General features: G+C 46.0%; 1 protein-coding gene across 12 annotated transcripts in view; it reads left to right on the forward strand.

The window, feature by feature from the left end:
- The window catches only part of RAPGEF1 (Rap guanine nucleotide exchange factor 1), a 155,886-nt gene that overhangs the window by 77,022 nt on the left and 55,978 nt on the right, over positions 1 to 22,886 (forward strand). For 8 of the 12 annotated variants that reach the window (XM_017499016.2, XM_037728036.1, XM_017499033.2 and 5 more), the window contains 4 exons: positions 7,613 to 7,752; positions 8,328 to 8,441; positions 15,463 to 15,641; positions 20,533 to 20,689. In XM_017499016.2, the coding sequence (XP_017354505.1) occupies positions 7,613 to 7,752; positions 8,328 to 8,441; positions 15,463 to 15,641; positions 20,533 to 20,689 (590 nt within the window). The remainder of the gene's footprint in view (positions 1 to 7,612; positions 7,753 to 8,327; positions 8,442 to 15,462; positions 15,642 to 20,532; positions 20,690 to 22,886) is intronic. The other 4 variants (XM_017499023.1, XM_037728039.1, XM_017499019.2 and 1 more) reach the window with 1 other exon arrangement.

Raw genomic sequence — 22,886 nt, forward strand, 5'->3', positions numbered from 1 at the left:
AAAAAAAAAAAAAAAAAAAAAAAAAAAGTGAAAAAAATAGTTCTACTGTATGTGGAGTTATGAGAAATTTTTACCTTCTACATTATATGTTTTTACAATGCTTGGATTTTTATAATGAGATTGAAAATTTTTTTTAAAGATAGGCTTAATATTTCCATTAGCAGTGTCATAAATATCCAGCAGACTTCGTGAACAATTGGGGAGTAGGAACGGATGTTCATGGCAAAAGACCCTTTGGAATTGCAAAACTTCAAATATTGTTTTGCCTCTGTTTTAACAGGAATAGTTCTGTATTAAGTAAGACCGAGGATCTTTTTAATGTGAAAGTCGTTAGAAAAATATAACTCCAGGTTGCTTTTGGCTTGACTAGACTGGGGTTATTTTTAGCTTTTGCCTTTTTAAGTGTTGGCAGAGACCTGGTGAGGTTATCACATGACAGTAGTAGCTGCCATTTATTAAGTATTTGCTGTATAGCAGGTCCTTGGCTACACGCTTTACGCACCGGTCGTGTTTAATCCCCATCAACCTGGGGAAGGAGCTGGGTCTGTGGCTGTGCCTTTTCTCTAGGTGAGGAACCGAAGGCTCAGGTGAAAAGCTTGCCCAGGTTAGTGGCTGGGCTCAAGTTAAAACAAAGACACACAGGCCTGGCGTGATGGCTCACGCCTGTAGTCTCAGCACTTTGGGAGGCTAAGGCAGGAGGATCAATTGAGCCCACGAGTTCAAGACCAACCTAGGCAACATGGCCAAACCCTGTCTCTACCAAAAATATAAAAATTAGCCAGTCTCATAACCTGATCTCAAGATAAAATAAATAGATTTAAAACAAAACAAAAACACCAAAAAACACAGACTTCAACTGTGCTGCCTGCCATGCCCACAGCCCTCTGTCTCCATCTTTATATTGCAGTCCACAAAATCCTAGACAAGTGAACTTTTAAAAAATCTGAAATCCTCATCTTTAGGAAAGCCCTTCCTAATGTCCCCAATCACACCACCACTCCATTTGTTCTTCTTATGCGTTTGGAAAATGGAGACGGTGGGTTAAGTAAGTGATCTCTAAATCCTTCCCATTGCTCTACTTCTGAGCCCAGTATAACACAGGGAATGAGAAATCAGCAGCCACAGCGTTTCTCAAAGTTGTCCCCCTTGCTCTTGATGTTGTGATCCCGTGTGTGGTTGATGTTTAGAGACCCACCCCCATCCCTGGTGAGAGATTAAGCTGAGACAGAAACCACTGCTAAGTTGGGATCCCAGCTGCTGCTACAAGTGACACAGAAAGAAGGCCAGGTGATAGCCACATTTGTCAGCAACAGGCAGAGACCATCGTTCAGCCTGGCCGAGGGGCAAGTTAAAAATCTAAGAATGAAATGTTGGCACTTGGCAGACCACTTTGGAAGAAATTGGGTTGGCTTTGGTGTATTTTTGTTCTGTTTGGTTTTCTGTTGAGACATGATTCTGTGAGCAGGCTACATCCTCTCCTCCAGCCCATCCTCTTTCTCTCGGTAGAGAAGGACATCCATCTGACAGCCAGATCTGCAGCCTGCGATGGTTGCCCAAGAAACTGGCCCCTGTTGGTAACATCACAGTCGTTTATACAGAAATTGTGAGTTCATGTAAGTCACCCTTCCTCTGGAAGAAATGACTAGCAGATTAGTCATTGGGAGTCTCTGACCTTGGGGTAAGTGCCACATAGAGCAAGAGTCTGAGGGCTCATGTTCCTAAGTTCAGGTGAACTGGAAGTTGCTCTCACAGATTGAATAGATCACAATAAAATACACCAGCTTATGGCATTTCCAGGTGAAGCAGGACTTTTGTGTCCTTGCTTAGACATGGCCATATGGGAAAGTGTAAGTGTCTGGCAGCCCCAGGTGCTGGGAGGAATATGGAGTAATTTGGACTCTCCTAACTTTGCTAGTGGGACTAGAAAGTGGGAGAGCCACTTGGGAGAATCGTTTTGTAATATCTGTAAGAATAAATGTGGCATATGCCCTACATTTCAGCAATTCTGCTCTTAGAGGACTCTTGGCATGTGTTCCAGGAGACATATATGAGACACGTATGAGCAGCATTGTTTATGAAAGCAAAAATGCTGGAAGCAACCCACTGTCCACTGACAGGAGAGCAGATAAATAAAGTTGGGATTATGAAATCTACAGAATTTCTCAGTATTGAAAACGAAAGCACTGCCTGCTATTGAGTAGAAAAAGCAAGAGCGTGAGAATCTTTACAATATGCCATCACTTATGTAAAGTTCACAAACTTAGGAATTACAGTGTAAATGTCAATATAAACTATCCTGAAAAGTAAGGGATGGTGAGTCCAAAAGTCAGAGTCGGGCTGCCCATAGGGAAGCGATGTGGCTGCAGAGGAGCACATGGTGGCACCAGTGGAATCCAGCTGCTTCTCGAGTGGCACTATGTGCCAGTATGCCAGTCATCAGCTCCGGGGACTGTTTAAATTACACAGTTAACTCACAGTTTGGTGCCTCAGCCACAGCAGCCACAATCAGGCCTCAGTAGCCACCAGTGTGTTTTGTTAAACAGTGCAGGTACCAGCCACCTCCATTGCTGCAGAAAGTTCTGTTTGATAGGCCAGATGGTGGATGCATGGATTTTATTCATTCTCTATAACTTGTATATGTATTTGCATGAAATTGTTACATGTTTTGTTTTAATTTCAGTTCTAGAGAATTACTAAAAAGGCGCATATCTGCAGTGTAACTCCCTAAGTGTGAAAAGCAGGAGAATAGCAAGAGAGTGGTCGGTGACACTGCCTGAGACGCTGGGGTCACGTGGGAGCACTCCCTTCGAATCCCCCTCCACCCGAGATGGTTGGGGCAGGGAGACTGCGTCTATCTGTCTGTGTGTCTCGAGCCGTTGTTAAGATTGCCCTAACAGCAGTGTTCATGTGAGGTCACCTGTTGTTTCCTACCACCCTGCTATCACAAGGCACTAAAGAACCTCCTCAACACTCAGAGGCATAGTGTGAATGACCTTGAAAATCACCTGAAGCCTGTGCTGCTAACCCAAGGTTTCAAGAAGAAGGTGACAAACACTGTTCTAGTTAGTGCTGTCCTTGATTTCCATCGCTGAGAAGGTTGGTTGTCATTTGAAAGAATGTCTTCTCTCTCTCTGATTTATGGCTTCTTGTGCTAGACCTGGCTGTTGTGAGGCTGACACCCTGAGGAGGGAGATTTATTGGTAGGTGCTGACGTGGTTTCCCAGCTGTGCCCAAGGCAGACTAGAATTGTGAGTGCAGTAATAAACCTGAGTTCCCTCAACAACCCATAGGCAGAGGTGCCCTTAATTGGTCCCTGCCCTTGCATGAACTTGAAAGGGTTGTTTGGTGATCGACCTCCAAACCTCAGTTGTCTACCCTAGTTCCACCCTGATCGTGATGGTGCAGTTGTGAATCTTGCCAGCTTCTCAGCCCCATGCTTGCCCAGACAGCATCTCAGGTCAGCAGACAGTGGAGAAAGCGGAAGTTGGCTCACCCAGCCTGAAGATCTTTGACCACCAGAGAACCCGTGCATCCTGCCCAAACTTCCCCATTTGTGTCTGCTTTCCCTGCTTTTGGGCTTACTTACCAGCGTAGAAGTTGCATGGATTAGAAAATTGCTCTGACAGCCCATCTGACTTGGGAACCTGCCTGGTGAGGGAAGAGGACACTGTGGGGCCGTTATCAGAAGACATGGGGTGGAGACAGCAGTAGGATCCATATGCAAGGAGGCAAGTTAAACCAAAGAGGGAAATAGAGTAATAGGCTAAAGACCAGATGGAGACTTCTGGTTCAGTGCCAAATGAAGAGAAGAGTGGGCATTTATAAGGTCCTCATTTACTCAGGATAGTGAGTTAAATATTCAATGCTGCAGAATAACTGGATGAAGTTCTGGAAGCAGTTGGGAAATAAGAATTAGAAATTGATGAACCTTGCTTTGCCCCCAAGCTCCTTGTGTTGAGCAGGTGCCATGTGCCAGGCATTTTGTGAAATACCTTACTGCATTATCCATAGTCAGTATCTCATTTAATCTCTATCACATCAACCATCTCAAGAAGGATAATGTTATCTCACCCATTTTCCAGACAAAGGAAAGATTTAGAGAGATGATGTCTAAATATTTTAATGCAAGCGTTCTGACTCCAGTGCACACACCTCTTTAAAAAACTTTTTTTGAAAGATGGGTTCTTGCTACGTTCCCTAGGCTAGTATCTAGTGGCTGTTCATAGGCACGATGATAGCACACTACAGTCCTGAAATCCTGGTCTCAAGCAGTCCTCCTGCCTCAGCCTCCCAAGTAGCTGGGACTACAGGCATATACCACCAAGCCTGGCTACCACTGCACACACTCTTAAGCACCACATGAAGGATTAGACTGTTCACATAAGTGTTGAAGTATAAAGAAGGAAGTATAAACTGTAAATGGGACCCACCTTGCTTGGGTAGGGAGAGGAGAGCTGGAGAAGTCATGCCGTCCCAGTTTACCTGAATGCCAGGGACGACTGCTGGCACAGGAGGGCTGCTGTTGAGAGCCTCCTGACCCTGTTGAGCTGTTCCAGGTGAGCTAGCCAGGTGCAGCAGCTTCCTGTTGATTTGTGGCTTCACTTGGGGACTAAGACAGGCTTTTTGCAGCTCTGCCCAGCACACAGCTGTGAAGCTGTTTGGTTTGACCACATGTGAATGCGGGTCAGGCCCTGGCTTTCTCTCTGGTACAGAATGCAGTGGGTGCCTAGGTAATTTGGAAAGGGTAGATAGTTTATCTGATCCTGCCTGGCCACCTGGAAGGTCTTTAACAAAGGAATCGTACTTTGGCCTTGTTAAGTCACGTGCAATAATAGTAGACACAGTGAGAGCCCTGTAGTACGAGGTGCTATGCTATTTATTCTGAGGGTTGTTTTGGTTTGTTTTGTTTCATTTTTTTCTACTAAACGGCTGAAAAAAAACTTGACAGAGGGAGTGCTTTTTATTTTTTAAACTCCAGGTATTTATTTTTCCATTGCGTAGGACAGTGTTTTGTTCCTTAATTTTCTGCCAATTTCAAGTATTTTCTGCTGTTACTAAAAGAAGCCGTCTTCTTCCTGGGATATTTTTGTTGTTGGTTGATTTGTTCATTTGTTGAATATGTGTTTACTGATTATCTTCTATGGGCCAGCTACCATGTCAGCACTGGGAAAACAGACGTGAATAAGAGAGGTACAGTCCTCAGGGAACTTGCCCAACGCCCCCCCTCCCACTACCTTTTTTTTTGAGACAGGGTCTCACTCTGTTGCCCAGGCTGGATTGCACTGCTCACTGTAGCCTCTAACTCCTGGGCTCAAGCAGTCCTCCCACCTTTTTGTCATTATTTGAGACAAATAAAAACAAAAAAGTCCTTTCAGTGGTGTTATAAAAGAGGGCATTGTTATTACAGGAGATGACAGCTTCTTGTATGTTACTGCCCTGAAGACTTTCCAGTGGGACAGATGGGGAGGTGGAGGACGGTGATACTGATGATCCTGCCCCTGCAGACCTGGGCTGATTAACGTCTTCTGTCTTCGTCTTTAATGAAAAGCTTTAAAAGTAAAAAAATAATTTTTAAAATAGAAAAAAGCTTAAAGAATAAGGACATAAAGAAAAAACATTTTTGCCAACCTGGACAATGTAATGAAACCTTATTGCTACAGAAAGTTTAAAAATGAGCCAGGCATTGTGGTGCTTGCATATAGTCCTAGCTGCTCGAGAGGCTGAGGCAGGAAGATGCCTGACCCCAGGAATTCAAGGCTACAGTGAGCTGTGATCACCCACTGCACTCTAGTCTTAGCAGTAGAGTGACACCCTCTCTCAAAAAAAGAAATGAAAAATATTTTATACAGCTGTAGTATGTGTGTCTATTTTAAGCTATTACAAAAGAATAAAAATGTTTTTAAAAAATTAAAAGTTTATAAAGTAAAAAAGTTACGGTAAACTAAGGTTAACTTAGTAATAAAGAAAATTTTAAAAATCCATTGAGTATAGGTTAAATGTACCATAGTTATGAAGTTTACCTTGGCGTAGAGTTGTGTCAGACCTTCACATTCACTCGCTGATACGCTCAGAGCAGCTTCTAGACCTGCAGCCTCCGTTCATGATAGTGCCCTTCACAGGCAGAATTTTTATCTTTTATACCGTATTTTTACTGTACTTTTTCTACATTTTGGTATGGTTGGATACACAAATACTTACCATTGTAGTACAATTGTCTGCAGTACTCAGTACAGTGCCATGCTGTACAGGTGTGTAGCCCAGGAGTAGTGGGCTATACCATATAGCCTAGGTGTGTAGTAGGCTATCCCATCTAGGTTCATTTGAGTCTCTGTGACGTTTGTACAACCAAGTCGCCTAATGATGCATTTCTTAGAGCTTATTCCTGTCCTTGAGCAATGCATGACTGTGTTTTCTTGCATCCTGTGGATTTGTTCACTTTTTTAGTAGTAGTATTTGCAGTTCAAAAGTTGTTAATTTTGATAAAGTTCAACTTTCTATTTTTTATTTTGTCACTTGTGCTTTTGGTTTTGTATCTAAGAAAACATAGTCAAATTCAAGGTCACAAAACTCCTGTTTTTTTTCAGCGAGGTTTACAGTTTTAACTCTTCCTAGGTCTGATCCAGTTCGATGTCAAATAGGAGTGGTGAGAACAGATGTCCTAGTCTTAATTCCTGATCTTTGGGGCAAGTCATTCAGTCTTTTACCACGGCCCAGAGGGTTTTAAACACCTTACTTCTAGTTCAGTCACCGTGGCCAACTCTGGAGCCTTGCACATGTCACTTGTTGCAGTTTCTAAATTAAAGAATGAAGAGGTTGATCCAAAAGGGCCTTCCTCACAGGTTGCGGTGAGCCACGATTGCGCCATTGCACTCCAGCCTGGGCAATAAGAGCAAAACTCCATCTCAAAAAAAAAGGGGGGGAGGGGGTGTTTCCTTTCCAGTTCTCACATCCTGCACAACTATGATTTGACTGGGTGTTCTTTCTTCTTAGCCAGCCCCCTTGGGTGTTGGTTAGATCATCACGCAAACTCTTTAAGGACACGGGAATATTTGCAAGTTTTCTTTCCATATTTATTTGGACTGCCTTTGATTTCCACAATTCTCAGCAACCCAACCTTGCTGAAAATTGCAAAACTTGATGCATATAAGCAGAAATGTTTTGTAATGGATCCATATGTCCCTTCCTTTGAAACTCTGAACAGCCAAGAAAAAAAATGGGTTTGGGGACATTGCTCATTTCCACAAATGGTCAATGGGCCCTGCGCGGTGGCTCACACCTGTAATCCAGCACTTTTTAGGAGGCAGAGGTGGGCAGATGACGAGATCAGGTGATCAAGATCATCCTGACCAACATGGTGAAACCCTGTCTCTACTAAAAGTACAAAAATTAGCTGGGCGTGGTGGCACGTGCCTGTAGTCCCAGCTACTCAGGAGGCTGAGGCAGGAGAATCACTTGAACCCGAGAGGCGGAGATTGCAGCGAGCTGAGATCACACCACTGCCCTCCAGCCTGGTGACAGAGTGAGACTCCATCAAAAAAAAAAAAAAAAAAGGTCCACGAACCGTAGCTTCTTCCCACTCCTGTCTAACAGTCAGTACCCTCTTTGTTTTCAGACTCTCAGCGTTCTCATCTCTCTTCCTTCACCATGAAGCTGATGGACAAATTCCACTCACCCAAAATCAAGAGAACACCATCGAAGAAGGGAAAACCAGCTGAGGTGTCCGTTAAGATTCCAGAGAAGCCTGTGAACAAAGTAAGCTGACTCTCACTAGGTGTTCTCCTGGCCTCACCTGCTTCGAGCGGTGTGAGTGTGTGTGATTTGTATGTTCCCTCCCTGGGGATTCAGCTTTCAGTGCATCATACCTACTTTGTAGTGTTCCATGGGCAGGACCTTTGGTGTCCTTATAAAATAAGAACCATTAGGATGGTGAGTGCTTGCCATGTTAGTCAGCCAAGCTCAGTTGGCTAGGACAGTTCTCCTTTTCCAGCTGTGTCATCCTCTGGGCATTTAAAACAGCTCAGCACATCATGTTCACACCCCAGGCTGCTGCTTCCCTGCCCTGCAGTTCCCTGTGTTGCCTTGGTGCACACTCAAACACAGGGAACTTTGTGATGTCCAGAACATCCATCATTCAGCTTTAGGGCCTGTGTTCTGAAATGTGCAAACCCCTTGAGACCTAGCCAAAGATGTCCTCAAGAGTTAGTGGCCTCAGCAGGGCCAGTCGAGCCAGATAATGTTGAAACAGCTATTGATTTTCATCAACCCCTCCCTTCAGCCTCAAACAGCCATTTCAAGCTCTGTAGGAATCCAGGTTTCCTCTCTTCCAGGAGGCAACAGACAGATTTCTACCAGAGGGCTACCCTCTCCCCTTGGATCTGGAGCAGCAGGCAGTAGAATTTATGTCCACCAGTGCTGTGGCTTCCAGGTCTCAAAGGCAGAAGGTCAGTGTAACATTAAGAACAATTGGGTTTGCCTTGCCTTCTACTGCAGAATCCTGGTCCATGGTTTTGGGGATGGAAAAAAAATCTATTGCACTATTATTATGTTCAACTGGGTGGTGACCGTGGGCTGTTGTTCAGGAAAGAATCCAAGGGACCTTGGATAAAAGTGAGAGTTTATGCAAGGTCCCATGATCTTTGGAGGGAGCTTTGTGGCAAAAGCTCAGGGATTCTTTCTGGGGTTGGTTTGGGTGTGCTGCTTGGGTCCAACGGGTTCCGGGCGATGTGGGCGAGTCTCATCTCAGGACCAGCTGTTCCTTGAATTGCTAAGATGATCTGAATAGTTTAGAAGGGGAAAGGCTTCTGAAGCCTTAGAGTGCTTTCTTAGCCATCTTGCAAGGCTGCTGGAGTGCAGTGAGACCACATAACCAAGTGCCCTTCAGAGCCACGGACACCTGTGTCCCTAATATTTATGGAGCCTTTTCTTGACCCAGTGCTGAGTGCTTTACACGTGTCCTCTGACTTATCTTCATAGCAACCCTGATGTGTGAAATCTTATTTTGCCAAAAAAGAAACTGGATTTATAGAAATATTAAGGATTTATCCAAAGTCACACAGCAAAAAGGTGGTGAAGTCAAGATTTGAATGCAGGCTACCCAGTGTCAGAGTCTGAATTCTCGAGATGCTACATTTCCTCCTTATGAAAGACAGAATTTTTATCTCACAAATTTAATTATTAATCCCAACTCATTACGTAAAAATAAAACTAGGCCAGGTGCAGTGGTTCACACCTGTAATCCCAGCGCTTTGGGAGGCCAAGGCGGGTGGATCACCTGAGGTCAGGAGCTCGAGACCAGCCTGGCCAACATGACAAAACTCCATCTCTACTAAAAATACACACACACACACACACAAAATTACCCAGGCATGGTGGCAGACGCCTGTAGTCCCAGCTACTCAGGAGGCTGAGGCAGGAGAATCACTTGAACCCGGGAGGCGGAGGTTGCAGTGAGCCAAGATCACGCCACTGCCCTCCAGCCTGGATAACAGAGTGAGACTCCATCTCCAAAAAATTAATAAATAAAGCAAAAATAAACTTAGCAATGTAATAAAACAAACCTTGTAGACAGATATTCTGAATTCTTTAGTGATCATCTGAAGTATAATTTATATGTAGCAGAACTACCATCACAGCCATCAATTTGATGCAGCCTGTAAACGCTAGCCTGTTATTTAAATATATAATTCTTGAATTTTTCAATTCAACCATTTTTGGTTTTTATGTTGACCAGCATAATATCTTACAATTTTAGTAAAAGTGGAGGAAAATAAAGATCTTAAATCTAAAAGTCTTTTTTTCAAAAATAGCTTTTCCTGCCCCCTCTTTTAACAAAAGGTGGCTGACAAGCAAGAGGGGAATAGTCAGTGTTTGCCAGATTGATCAGAATTCCAGATTGAAGAAGGGTAATACAGTAGATCTGGTCTGTGCCACAGTTATTTTTTATTACAATCTGTTTAGTAACCTCTTACAGCTGAGTTGAGTATTAACTACACGGAGAGTGTAATTGTCATCCAACACTAGTCCAGGCAGTTTAGAGTAAAATGATTTACTAACGACTTTGTTCTGCTGGTGAACTCTGATATGAAACTGTTCAGCCGCTCAATTCTTGAGATTCCCTCCTCCCCTTTTGTTGTTATTGTTATTGTTGGTTTTTTGTGGGGTTTGTTGTTGTTGTTGTTGTTTATTTTGAGACAGAGTCTCACTCTGTCGCCCAGGCTAGAGTGCGGTGGTGCAATCTCAGCTCACTGCAACCTCCGCCTCCCAGGCTCAAGCGATTCTCCCGCCTCAGCCTCCCGAGTAGCTGGGACTACAGGCACCCACCACCACACCCAGCTAATTTTTGCATTTTTAGTAGAGACGGGGTTTTGCCATGTTGGACAGGCTGGTCTCGAATTCCTGATCTCAAGTGATCTGCCCGTCTCATCCTCTGAAAGTGCCGAGGTTACAGGCATGAGCCACCGCACCCAGCCGGGATTTTCTCTTTATTTATTTTTCGAAGAGGTCATGGAGAAAAATTCAGTGCTAATGTACCCCTTATTTAATGGGGTGCCTATAAACCCCAGGGGCCATTTGGCAATGTTTGGAGACATTTTTGGTTGTTGCCATAGGAAGGCAAAGCAGATGTCATTGGCTGCTAGTGGGTCGGGGTTGGGAGGCTGCTAAACATCCTGCAATACACAGGACAGCTCCCCCACAACAAAGAACTCTCTGCCCCAAAATGTCAGTAGTGCCAAGGCTGAGAAACCTATTCTGTAGCAAGGAGCTGTAGGTGTGATCTTCACCCAAGGAGGAATGTTATCCCCTTTTTGCTCATTGCCCATTAGGAATGGTTGGATGACTCTGCTCTGTCCCAAGCCACCTGCATGGGACAAGTAAATGCAAACCTCTGGCTTCCTGGAGGCCCATGGACAGAACCAGAAGCATTGAGAAACCTGCCAGAGCATGTGAACTTAGAGGATTATGTCCAAGAAAACTTGCAGTGGGTCTGTCATCTGCTGCCCTCGTTTATTATTCGTTAGCTCGCTTACCACTTTGGAAGTGACCACATCCATTCTTATTTTACTTCAGGTCATATGCCTGGTTTTCCCTGTTCAAATATGAGGGAAATGGAAGTGCCAGGAGATGAAAGTACAGATTCAGATTCGCTACCACTTGCCGAGGGGTCCTCCTGGCCCCAGCCCTGTCCTGGGTGGTTTCACACATACTGTCTTACTTACTCCTCACCATAACTGTGTGGGGAAGCTTTTATTATTCCCACTGTGCAGACAGTGTTGGCCCTGGTGCACATTTTCTTAATCAAAATCTGTTTTCCTCACTGTCTTCTGTTGTCTTCCCAGACTGATTCCATATTAGCAGTCTCTTGCATCTTCTTAGTGAATTTAAAAGTTCAAAGTACATTGCGATGAACTTCTAAACTCTTTTGCAACCTTTTAACAAATCTAGCAGTGAGCTGCAGTGTTAAAGTGGTAGAGAAAATTTCGCCACATACTGGGAGTCCAAAGGTATAATTACAATTAGCAGTGAGCAGGGGGCCCTGGGACGTGTCAGTGCCCCATCTCTGAGGGCATTTGGACAGAGGTTGGATCCAAGGGCTCACTCAAAGCCTTTCCCTTTCAGCTCTTCAGATCTGAGGATGAAATAGAAGCAGGGAGATGCTGCCGGACAGCCTGGTGGCAGCTAGTGATTTGGAGTTCTCTTCTTACTAGGCCTCACTGTTCTGGTCTAATGGAGAGGAATAATGTTGCATTGCCTTTTTTTTTTTAAATACTGCAATTATAGTTTTTTATTATACTGATTGTGACTTGCCCTCCTGCTCACTCCCCGGCTTAACCCAAATTTTCATGGTACACTGTCCTATAGCATGGAAATGAAGCTTGCATTACTGTGGAGAAGGGTGGCACCAGGGCTGCAGATGGGACAAGGAGTAACAGGGCAAGTTGGGATGTCCCAGACACTGCTCAGCTGTGGGGAGAGAAGTATCTGGAGAGGAGGACCAGTTTTCCTCACCCTCTCCCCCGTCTTCTGTGGCAGCACATGGCTGTGGAGCCACAGCCTGGGCATCAGAATGAGCATGGCCCACGGGGCGGAAAAGGCAATGGGGGTTTTCTGTCCACCTCTGCCATCTGGGTCTTATTTTACTCGTATGTTAAATGAGATCTTTAGACCAGGGGATCTCAAGTAAACTTTTTTATTTCAGCACATTTCTGATCTGGTCTTTCTTTCTTCTCTCCATCTCTCCAGGCTCTGGACTCAGATAAACCAAGTTCAAATTCCATTTCTGTCCCTACCGCTGTGTGGCCTTGGGCAAGTTGCTTAACCTCCCCCGCATCCCGCCAAGTCTCAGTTTCCCCACCTGTGAAATAATAGTATCCACTTAACAGGATGGTTGTAACCTTTAAACAAAACAGCCTACATAAAATACCTAGCACAGTGGGTGCCTTGATGTCCCCAGTGAGTGACAGCTGTGATCTGGCTTTTCTCCACTTTCAGATGTTTCCATCCTAGGTCCTCTTTCTTTGTTTTTTGTTATTGGCAGGTATATGGTCTCCGGTGTTGTTCTAGTGCCTGTTAAATGTTGTGAACTACCCCATATGCATTCTCACTCAGTCCTCCCAGTTATACCTCTTTAGTTACACAGGGAAGATGTTATTCTCCCCATTTTGTGGGTGACAAGCCCAAAGCCCAAGAGTTTGCCTTGTATCTAAGCCATCCCGAGACACAGACAACCTCATTTAGTTTCCAGGCTTGTGTGGACCAATGATGGCAACCCATCCCCCACAGCAGGATGGATGCACAGGTGATGAACACACCTGCCCTCAGGTTATGCAACGAGACAGTTTCAGCAAAGCCAAATATGGAGTCCCCACTCTGAACCAGTGCTGAGTGTGGGTGTGTGGCTGTGAACTCTGACTGCTTATTGCATTCACAAGGAGCCTGGTTTGACAGCTGAAGGGCTGGAAAATGCACAACACCCAGAGGCCATTAATTCTGGGAGTGGAATCTCAGTTAATGAAGGCAGGCTGGCCGTGCTACATTGTTGGCTCCTTTAGGAGGAGCCCAGGGCAGCCTGACTCTTAAATGGCTGATGTGATCTCTCTGCAATGACAGAAAAACTCTCTGCTCTAAAGTGCCTTGCTGCTTTCAAGTGCCTCCCATCTTCAGATTAGCCACTTTCTCCCCAGCAAACCTGATGACACATTTTCTTCAAATGTTTCCTGTTCCTCACCAAATTTCATCATTGCTGGCCTCCAACACTTTCTGATGTGCTAAGGCGGCAGTGTTACTGCCATAGCCTCTTCTTGCCTGGCTAACCGTGGCTTTAGGCACATCTGATCTACATCTGATCTGCTGGCACCATGAACTCCTTCATACTCAGGTTCCTCCCTGCCCCAGGCAGGGGACATGAAGCAGAGAGCTCTTGTCCATGAGGTGGAGAAGAAAGCACCCAGCCTCTTGGAAACAGACGTAAACAAATCTGTCAGGTAGTGAAAAGAGAAATAAAGCCAGGGTGCAGGACCCAGGGATAGGGGTAAGGAAGGGGCACTTCCCCCAGCACCGGAGAATTGTATCTTCTGGTGTGTAGGACGCCTTCTGGAAAAGACCCGATGAAAGAAATGACTGGATCTTTTGCACATTGTCTGACTAAAATAGCTACTTACTTGGTGTTACCATCCATTTATGTATTTTTCTTTTGATGCTCCCATGAAATAAAAGCCTCCACTGTTGAACTTTTTTTTTTTTTTTTGAGACAGAGTTTCGCTCTTTGTTACCCAGGCTGGAGTGCAATGGCACGATCTCGGCTCACCGCAACTTCCGCCTCCTGGGTTCAGGCAATTCTCCTGCCTCAGCCTCCTGAGTAGCTGGGATTACAGGCACGCGCCACCATGCCCAGCTGATTTTTTTGTATTTTTAGTAGAGACGGGGTTTCACCGTGTTGACCAGGATGGCCTCGATCTCTTGACTTCGTGATCCACCCGCCTCGGCCTCCCAAAGTGCTGGGATTACAGGCTTGAGCCACGTGCCCGCACTGTTGAACTTTTTTATATTTAAAGTGATATTCTGCACTTTTAAAACTTTATTTTTTTTAATTGAGACGGGGTCTCAGTATCTTGCCCAGGCTGGCCTTGACTCCTGGCCTTGACTCCAATGATCCACCCACCTTGGCCTCCCAAAGTGCTGGAATTATAGGTGTGAGCCACCGCATCTGGCCAACCTGCACTATTTTGGAAGAAAAGAGCTAGTGTTCAGAACCACAAGCACTTTTTATTAATTTCTACCATTTGTTTGTATATGCATATTGTTTAAATCACTTTTTTCTAGAAATGATCTTCCTGCCCTCAGTTGTTTCTGTTTACATCCTCTGGACCTCTGAGAGCCTGCAGGTGGCTATTTGCCTCATACACACCCCTCCTAATTTGCCCTGGACATGTAATCGACTGCTTGAGTACATTGTCCATTTGGGGTTTTATCCATTCCGTACACTATTCTTTTTTTTTAAAGGACAGCCTCCCAAACCAGAACAGTTCAGAGACTCCATTTCTGTAGATTACTCTGAGCCTCCTCCTCCTCCTGCCAGCCAGCAGAGACCAGGATCACTGACATCAGGGCAAGTCAAGGGGAAATTGGAGAGAAGAACAAAAGGGGTGTATAGACCCACCAACTGGATCCAGCGCCTCCCGTAGTCAGGGAGAAAAGCCTGGAGCTGTGGCTTCAACACTGGAAAGTGCAGGGCTCTGTATTTTCTTTCTCTCAGGTGGGCTTCTCTCAGGAGCAGAGGGCCCATGAGTGCTGTTAGCACCCGCTGCATGAGTAGTGACTGAATCTTGAGAATCACTGTCATCTGCTCTGGCTTTTCCCCCTTTTCTCCCCGAATTTCCTGCCTCTTCTAGCCCTGGGAGCTTCCAGGCCCTTTGTGAGTAGCATATCATTTCCTTGAGTGGGGGCTTCACGGGGACAATCTGGGAACCTAGTGAGGAGTCCTGAGGGAATGGGTTTCGGCCCCTCCTGCCCTGGACGAGTCTTATACAGTCCCTCAAATCTTCAAAACAAAAGCCTGGAGTTTCTGGATGTGATTTACAGGACCCAGATGGACCATGGGTCTTGACTGCTGCTTCTCCAAGTCATCAGCAAATTCGTCTTCATTCTACTTAACGGGGTTAGTGGTGGTATGTCAGTGTGGCTGATGAGGATAGACAGGAGAAGTGGTTTCTAAGACCTCAAGGTCCGGGAAGGGAATTGAGAAATTTCTGAATGACCTTTCTTGGTCCAAGCCCCCTTCTTCCTTCAGCTCTAGCCTGTCTCCTGATTACAGTCCTTAGAAAAATGATCTGGCTTGGTTTCTATAGCAAGAGCCTTTCTATTCCTCTCTAGCTCAGGCTGGTTTAAAGAAAACGTTCCTTTATTTTTTCAGAACGGCTCCCTTTCATCTCTCTCCTCCTCCTTGTGCTTGACGTCTCCTTTCAGAACCTGAGCTGGCTGGAGGAGAAAGAGAAGGAAGTTGTCAGTGCCCTGCGCTACTTTAAGACCATTGTGGACAAAATGGCAATTGATAAGAAGGTACTGGAGATGCTTCCAGGGTCGGCCAGCAAGGTGCTGGAGGCCATCTTACCCCTGGTGCAGAGCGACCCTCGAATTCAGCACAGGTGAGTGGCTCTGAAGTCCTTGGCTGTGTCAGAGCAATGGAAGCCTTAGAGGCATCTCGGTTCGGGGGCACTGAAAACTCAAGGTTTCTAGGAACAGTCAGGAAAAGGACTCCATTACGCCTCCTCCTTCCCCCGACCAATTTCCACACAGCTCTCCCTTGATGCCATCCCAAAATTGAGGTCACTGTTACTCCTGAAGCCCAGGACACATCTCTGCCATCCCTAGGGATGTGGCCACAGTGTAAGTTTGTGATCATTTCTTTGCTTTAGCTCATTGGCAGTAATCACACTGGTTTGGATACATTTCTCCCGATGCCCCTGAGTCACCTAACATGTCCACTGGATCCTATCAGTGTCCAGCTGCTTAGATGATTAGGTCAAGAGAGGTAGGTAGGGAAGTCTCTGTTAGAGCGTGGGCAGTGCAGCACGTAACTGTGTCAAGCCAGGACACCTCCAAAACACGGAGCCTGCATTCACTGGGTGTGGCAGACGCCTGTTTGGAATGAAACTCTTTGAGTTTCATTATCTATCAGCTGGAAGCTACTGTTTCCAGTCATCACCAGAGGCCCATCACCAGCAGGGCCTCCACCTGTATGAGCCTCTTCGCAGGCTTCACTGTCAGGGGCCGGATTACAGGCTGAAAAGTTAAGAGTTTTTTAGTACCGTAGACCTCCGGGATTACACAGCAGCCTGGAGGCCACACACTGAGGTGAGGAAGCACAAGCTGGAAGAGAGAGAAGGGACCCGACAGACCAGCGCCGTTATTGGTGTTATTGGGTCCAAGCTGGCCTTATCCAAACAGGCCTCCTGCAGGGAGCTTTAATTGGTGGGTTTAAAGCAATCAGGCACGAGTTCAAGAGGCGAGGACTGTGACTAAGAGGTGGTTACTTGAAGTTCTCAGGCGATTGGTCTGTTTAAAGGAGCAGTAGATAAACCAGGAGCCAGCCTGCTGGCGGGGAGAAAGACCTGTACGTTTCTGTCTCTGGCCACCAGCTAGAGCCAGTCGGGTGGGATGTAGTGTTAGAAACCTTGTTGAGGGTTCGTGAGCCCTACTTCTGGCATGAGAAAGCTAAACATATTTCAAAATAGATGCTGAGGCAACATAAAATTACAAGCACTCTCTACAGGGGACATGGAGCCAGCCTTTGCCCCAAGAAGCTTTTGTTGGGTAACGCTTTTATTACTGAAGTGCACTTTCCACTTAAAGGTTAGCTAGCAGCTTGTCCTGTGTTTATTGTTAAATACAAAAAGAAAAGCGGTACCAAATGTAATCTTAAATGAAAGCCTAGCAGGAGCTTTTTCTGAAGAGGCTAGCGCATTCTTTGTTTTTCTTCCATGGTACCTGTTCAGGATAAATGCTTCTCTGTCGCAATTCCCCAAGATAACTTAGTGTTCATTTAGCCCCATGAGGCTAAGCTTTTATGAACTGCTTTCAGAACTTGGCAGTGAAGTTCATAGTTTTCTTCTTCTGGGGGATAAAGCAAATAGTGTCTTTATTTATAAGAAACTCTCTGCCCTGGGGCTTCCACCCTGGAGTTTCAGCTGACCCGTGGAGATTGTGGCCTTCTAGCCAGAAGCTCGTTGGTGCTGGTTGGTGAGGGGGATGGAGCAGGGCGTGCCTGTCTTCACTGTGTCTTTCCCAGAGTCAGTCCAGCAACAGCTTGTAGAAGGGTTCAGTGCTGGGCTCCTGGGAGCGAATGTGCCTGACATCCTGCGGTGGTGAGATATGTAGGTGGCCTTGTAGAAAATGTTCTTGTGGACCTAGTTTCAGGTGGTGGTCTCTACCTTGGAAGAGTTGAAGCCTAGTTGAAACAAATCACCTCCCTCTTTTCTATGATAAAGCACTTATTTTATGGTACAGAGAGGAAGCTCTGTTGGAATTTGAGGAAGGGGGAGTTAACGGGTGTAGGAGTTGGTCTAATGAAACCTCCTGGATGAGTAGTTACTGGAGCCCGACCTGAGGGAAAGGCAGTAATTGGATTGGCAGTGGAGGCAGGAGAACAAGAGAAAGGAACTGAGGCCACTGGGCCTGGTGTGTCCCAGGGAGGGGAAGGCGGCCCTCGTGGGCAGAGGGTATACGTCCTAGAGCGTGGCCGAGACGGGGAACAGTGGGAAGAGGGGACTGATCACTTCACCCTGCACCCTCAGGCACTGAGCCTCTTTGGGAGAGTCCAGGATAGTGTCCCCTGGACCCTCACACCCAGAGTATGTTGCTGCTAGGAGTGTTGCTTCCCGGAGCCAGGGCTCTGCCTGCGGGTCACCTGCAAACCCTGGGTGAGAATTGGTCAAGTCACATGATAATGGCAGGGTATTTTTTTGTCTGTTGAGGGGTGGCTCTTAATTGACATTGAATGTCTATAACTATTTCCTAGAGGAGAAAATGGGAAGTGCTGGGGTGTGGCTGTAAGGATCTGTGAAATATGGTTTGTTTTCTGGTAGTCCTTTAATCCCATTGAAGGGATTTTCCTTCTTAAATTCTTCCAGGCTAGTGGTGGCAGTTTTTTTTTTTTTTTTTTTTTTTTTTTTTTTGGGGGGGTTTTTTTTTTTTTTTTTTTTTTTTTTTTTTGGGACGGAGTTTCACTCCTGTTACCCAGGCTAGAGTGCAATGGCGCGATCTCGGCTCACCGCAACCTCCACCTCTTGGGTTCAGGCAATTCTCCTGCCTCAGCTTCCTGAGTAGCTGGGATTACAGGCACGCGCCACCATGCCCAGCTAATTTTTTGTAGTTTTAGTAGAGACGGGGTTTCACCGTGTTGACCAGGATGGTCTCGATCTCTTGACCTCGTGATTCACCCGCCTCGGCCTCCCAAAGTGCTGGGATTACAGGCTTGAGCCACCACGCCTGGCCGTGGTGGTAGTTTTTTGATCTCCTGCAGTGATTGGAAAGACTTCCTCAGATGCTCGTTTTAAATGCTTTGCATTCTCTCTTTCCTCCCTAAGTGCAGTTTGTGAGCTGGAAGATCCTTTCCTGTTTCTTAGGCGGTGCGCGTCCTCGCAAGCAGGCCCTTTGCTGCCCTAACCTGGGTTCCTGGGACAGTGATAAGCTGACCTCAAACAAGCAGCTGGCTCTTAGCTTGAGCTGTGAATGGAGGATTCTCCTGGGTGAGGCACCACCCGAAGGCCCATGTGAGAGCAAGAGTCACAGTCTTCACACACCGGGGGCTTTGCTCCGTTGTGGAAACAAGCCAGCAGCTGCGCCCCAGGTGGCATTTTTATAGTCCTCAACCCTCCTTCTTTCTTTTCTTAGCCCCTTGACACAGAAATATTCTACTTCTAAGCTAATGACGGGAAGGCTGGACATAATTCCAGCACCTTCAGGGAAACATTAGCATCCAGTGCAAGTAGGAAGGAAGTAGTGAATGAAAGTGTTTCCCCACTCTCACCCCGCTGTTGCCAGCCCTGTAACAGTGAGATGCTTTCTTCAGTGGAATCCTCCAACAGCACATCAGGGGAAGGCAGCAGGCTGCTTTCAAGAGGCCTCACCTGGCCTTGCGGGAAGCAGAGCGAGGTCCAGCTGTAGAAGCACATTCCTCTGCAGGTTGAGGTCAGCCCTGGTCCAACCCCAGGAGAGACTGCAGGCTTTGTTTTCCCCCTCCATCCTCTTTCCTAAGAGAAAAGTTCCAACAACAAATGCTTTTCACCCGTATTGTCTCCTGAAACAGCCCAATCCTGGCTTTCCCAGGGCTCCTTTGGGAATGTTTGTTTGTTTCTGATGGGACTTGAGAAGTTTGCTTTCATTCCTGCCGACCCCTTTCTCCTGTTGGAACATGCAGAGGGAACGCCTGGCTAAATGGAAACTTTAGATCCCTTGCAAAAATTGTTTCCTCCTTGCCTGATTCTGAAGAGCTTCTCATTAAAGCAGTTTGGTTCATGTTTTTGTTTTCAATGGCTTTGTTTTTAGAACCTGTTTTAATCATGCCGTACAATAGTATATAGTTTCCTCAAAGTTACATCTTTGGCTCCTAAACGTCTGCATCATTTTGGGGTTTTTGGGGTTTTTTGGAGTAGAGTGCAGCACATAAATTTTCTATATTTTTATTCCTCACCTGCTACAATGCATAATGTTTGAAATGGAAAAATAATCCTTTCCATAATTCCTAGGGAAAATTATCTTTATTTATTTAAAAATATGTGGAAGATATAGAAATTCTCCATTTAGCTGCTACTGTGCAATGATTGAGGCACTCGGGGCTTCTGTTTGTGGGTGTTGGCATCACAGTGTAGCTGGTAGTGTGGTGCCACACACACGAACACACTCACCTGTGTTCCCACCCTCATGTCCCCACCTCTATTAGAGGCCCCCTTGCCCCTGATTTGCTATTCTCAAAATAGACTTTATTCATGTGCTCTTGACGTTTCATGGTTACAGTGTGGATGATGACAAAGCTGGGCTTGTGACGGAGGAATTCTAATAAACTGCAGACCTGTTTGAGCGCATGACTGTTAAAATTCCACAAACTGTTGGCTCCTTGTGGCACATCTGAAATAGATTTTATTCTAATTCTTAACAATAAGTATGCACTGCTTGGACCTAGTCTAGTGATTAGCAGCTAGAAGGAGGGAAGATGGGGCACTCCTTGAGAGATGTGAACAGAATCCTGTAGTAGGATGTGAAGCTTGAAAAAGCATCTTAACTATTTTTGTAGAATTTTTGTAATGTTATATTTGGGAAATGAAACAAATTTTGTAATGCAGACTAGAATATAAAGCTCCACAAAATCTTTGTTGGAGGTAAGGAAAAAGGCTCATGGGAGAAGTTTGCTTATTAAAAGGCGGTATGGATTTTGCAAAAAGAAAGATGGAAAAGCACACCCTAGCCACCGAGAAGCTGGTTCTGTGCTAAGCCATGGTCGTGCTTTAGATTTGTTTTCCATTCTTCTCTTCCCTGTAGCTCAGCCCTCTCTTCCTGCTATAGCCGAGTGTACCAAAGTCTGGCCAACCTCATTCGCTGGTCTGACCAAGTGATGCTGGAAGGTGTGAACTCAGAAGACAAGGAGATGGTGACGACTGTGAAGGGAGTCATCAAGGCTGTACTGGATGGAGTGAAGGTACCGCTGCGGGTTCCAGACAGTCCCAGTCAGGAGCTCAGAGCAGCCTGCCTTATGGTGCTTGTCACATAAGAGCTTGCTCCTAACCTTAAAACGTTAGAATATCTTTCGATGTCGCTGGTGTTGGTGCGCTCTATCCCATGACTACTTACTTCTCTCGGGCCGGGTGCAAATGGCTTTTATAGAAAAGCTGCCCAGAGCAGTCAGCCCTTACTGAGCATTGTATTAAATCTTCAGTGAGTCATCGTAGCATCGCGCTGGTGGGCGTGCTTGTCAGCTAGACAAAATGCAATGGAGATCGTTTTCACAATGACTTTAAGCAAAGCTCCCAGCATGTCAGCGCTACCTTTTCATGTTCTGGAAACTTCTAGGATTCTTGGTAGAAAAGCAGGAGTGAGATGAGTAAGAAATAGAACTTTCTGTATTTACTTGATATCCATGATGTGATCTGTGTATTTGCTATCCAGAGAAGTCAGAAATAGCGTAAGAACTTATGAATCACAGTTAAGATGGGAAGCAAAGGCAATAGAGGGTCTGGAATTGGGGTCGGGGGACAAATCCTAGAGAGAAAATAAGTCCTGGTGGATGAGGATCAAGACAGAATGTTGGACATGAAACAGATCAGGGCCTTTGGGTCAGGACCAGGGCTGTGGGCAGCAGGACAGTGGGCACCAGGACACTGCTGTTGTGTGTGGCCATATAATGTAATAGAAAGGGGGCTGGCCTCAGCCCCTGGCTAGATTTGAATCCCAAGTTTACCACTTGCTAATCTATGAACTTGAACAATTTACTCAACTGCTCTGCTCCTTAAGTAACTCATTCATAAAATAGGTATAATACTAGCATCGTGCATCACAGGGTTATAGGAAGGATTGAACTAGTCGATACACATAATGCTTCTAGAACAGCACCTAGCACATACGGAGCAGTCAGGCCTTAGCTGCTATTTACTATTAATTATGTGGTGCTAGATGCATCTTTGTAAACAGATCTCTTGGCTTGAAAAACCTGTGTCCCCCTCCTTTCTAGACCACTCAGTCCAAAATCATAGCTGAGATATTTACCCCAGGTTAAAAAAAAATTCCTTCCCTACTCAACCAGGCTAACAAATTCCTGAAAGCTGCCTCCTTGGCCTAACATTCCCCAGCCACTCTGGAGAGTAGAATAAGGACCCTCAAAGGGCTTAAATTACAGGGAGAAACTTAGAAAGCATTGCTCAGCATTGCAAATTGCTCCAGAATGAAATATGTGTTTGCTAGGGCGTCTGGGTGGCCCTCCACCCCCAGCAGCATTTAAGGGGAGGCTGACATGCCTGCTGGAGCCACGGAACTCATGTAAAGGGGACTTGCCTAGATGACATCAGTATTTTCCTCTCAATGCCACCATATTCTCTTTTTTTTCTTTGAGACGGAGTCTTGCCCTGTCACCCAAGGCTGGAGTACAGTGGCGCAATCTCGGCTCACTGCAACCTTTGCCTCCCGGGTTCAAGTGATTCTCCTGTCTCAGCCTCCCAAGATGCTGGGATTACAGGCACATACCACCACACCCGGCTAATTTTATATTTTTAATAGAGATGGGGTTTCACCATGTTGACCAGGCTGGTCTCAAACTCCTGACCTCAGATGATCTGCCTGCCTCTGCCTCTCAAAAGTGCTGGGATTACAGGCATAAGCCACCTCACCCAGCCTCTCCATGTTCCCTGCATTCCAGAAAGTTACTAGTATCTCTTTAGGGAAGCGAGACTCAAGGGCATAGCCCAGGGTGGCTGTGATGATCAGACCTGATGGCCCTTTCCAGAATTTGGAGGACAGGTACATGTCATCCTGTCTGGTCCTCAGTAGCACGTTGGCATCAGCAGGGCCGAGTGGGATGTGGCCTGGGGCTTTACCAGCAGCCCTGAGTCACTCTGGCTCACCCACTGCTGTTCCTGTCCAGGCTTCTGAAAATGCCATTATTGAAAATTGTTGGGCCAGGCACGGTGGCTCACGCCTGTAATCCCAGCACTTTGGGAGGCCGAGGCGGGTGGATCACGAGGTCAAGAGATTGAGACCATCCTGGTCAACATGGTGAAATTCCGTCTCTACTAAAAATACAAAATATTAGCTGGGCATGGTGGCGCATGCCTGTAATCCCAGCTACTCAGGAGGCTGAGGCAGGAGAATTGCCTGAACCCAGGAGGCGGAGGTTGCAGTGAGCC

The sequence above is a fragment of the Cebus imitator genome, unplaced genomic scaffold (genome assembly GCF_001604975.1).
Source record: "Cebus imitator isolate Cc_AM_T3 unplaced genomic scaffold, Cebus_imitator-1.0 Scaffold254, whole genome shotgun sequence".
In the NCBI taxonomy this organism is placed as follows: domain Eukaryota; kingdom Metazoa; phylum Chordata; class Mammalia; order Primates; family Cebidae; genus Cebus; species Cebus imitator.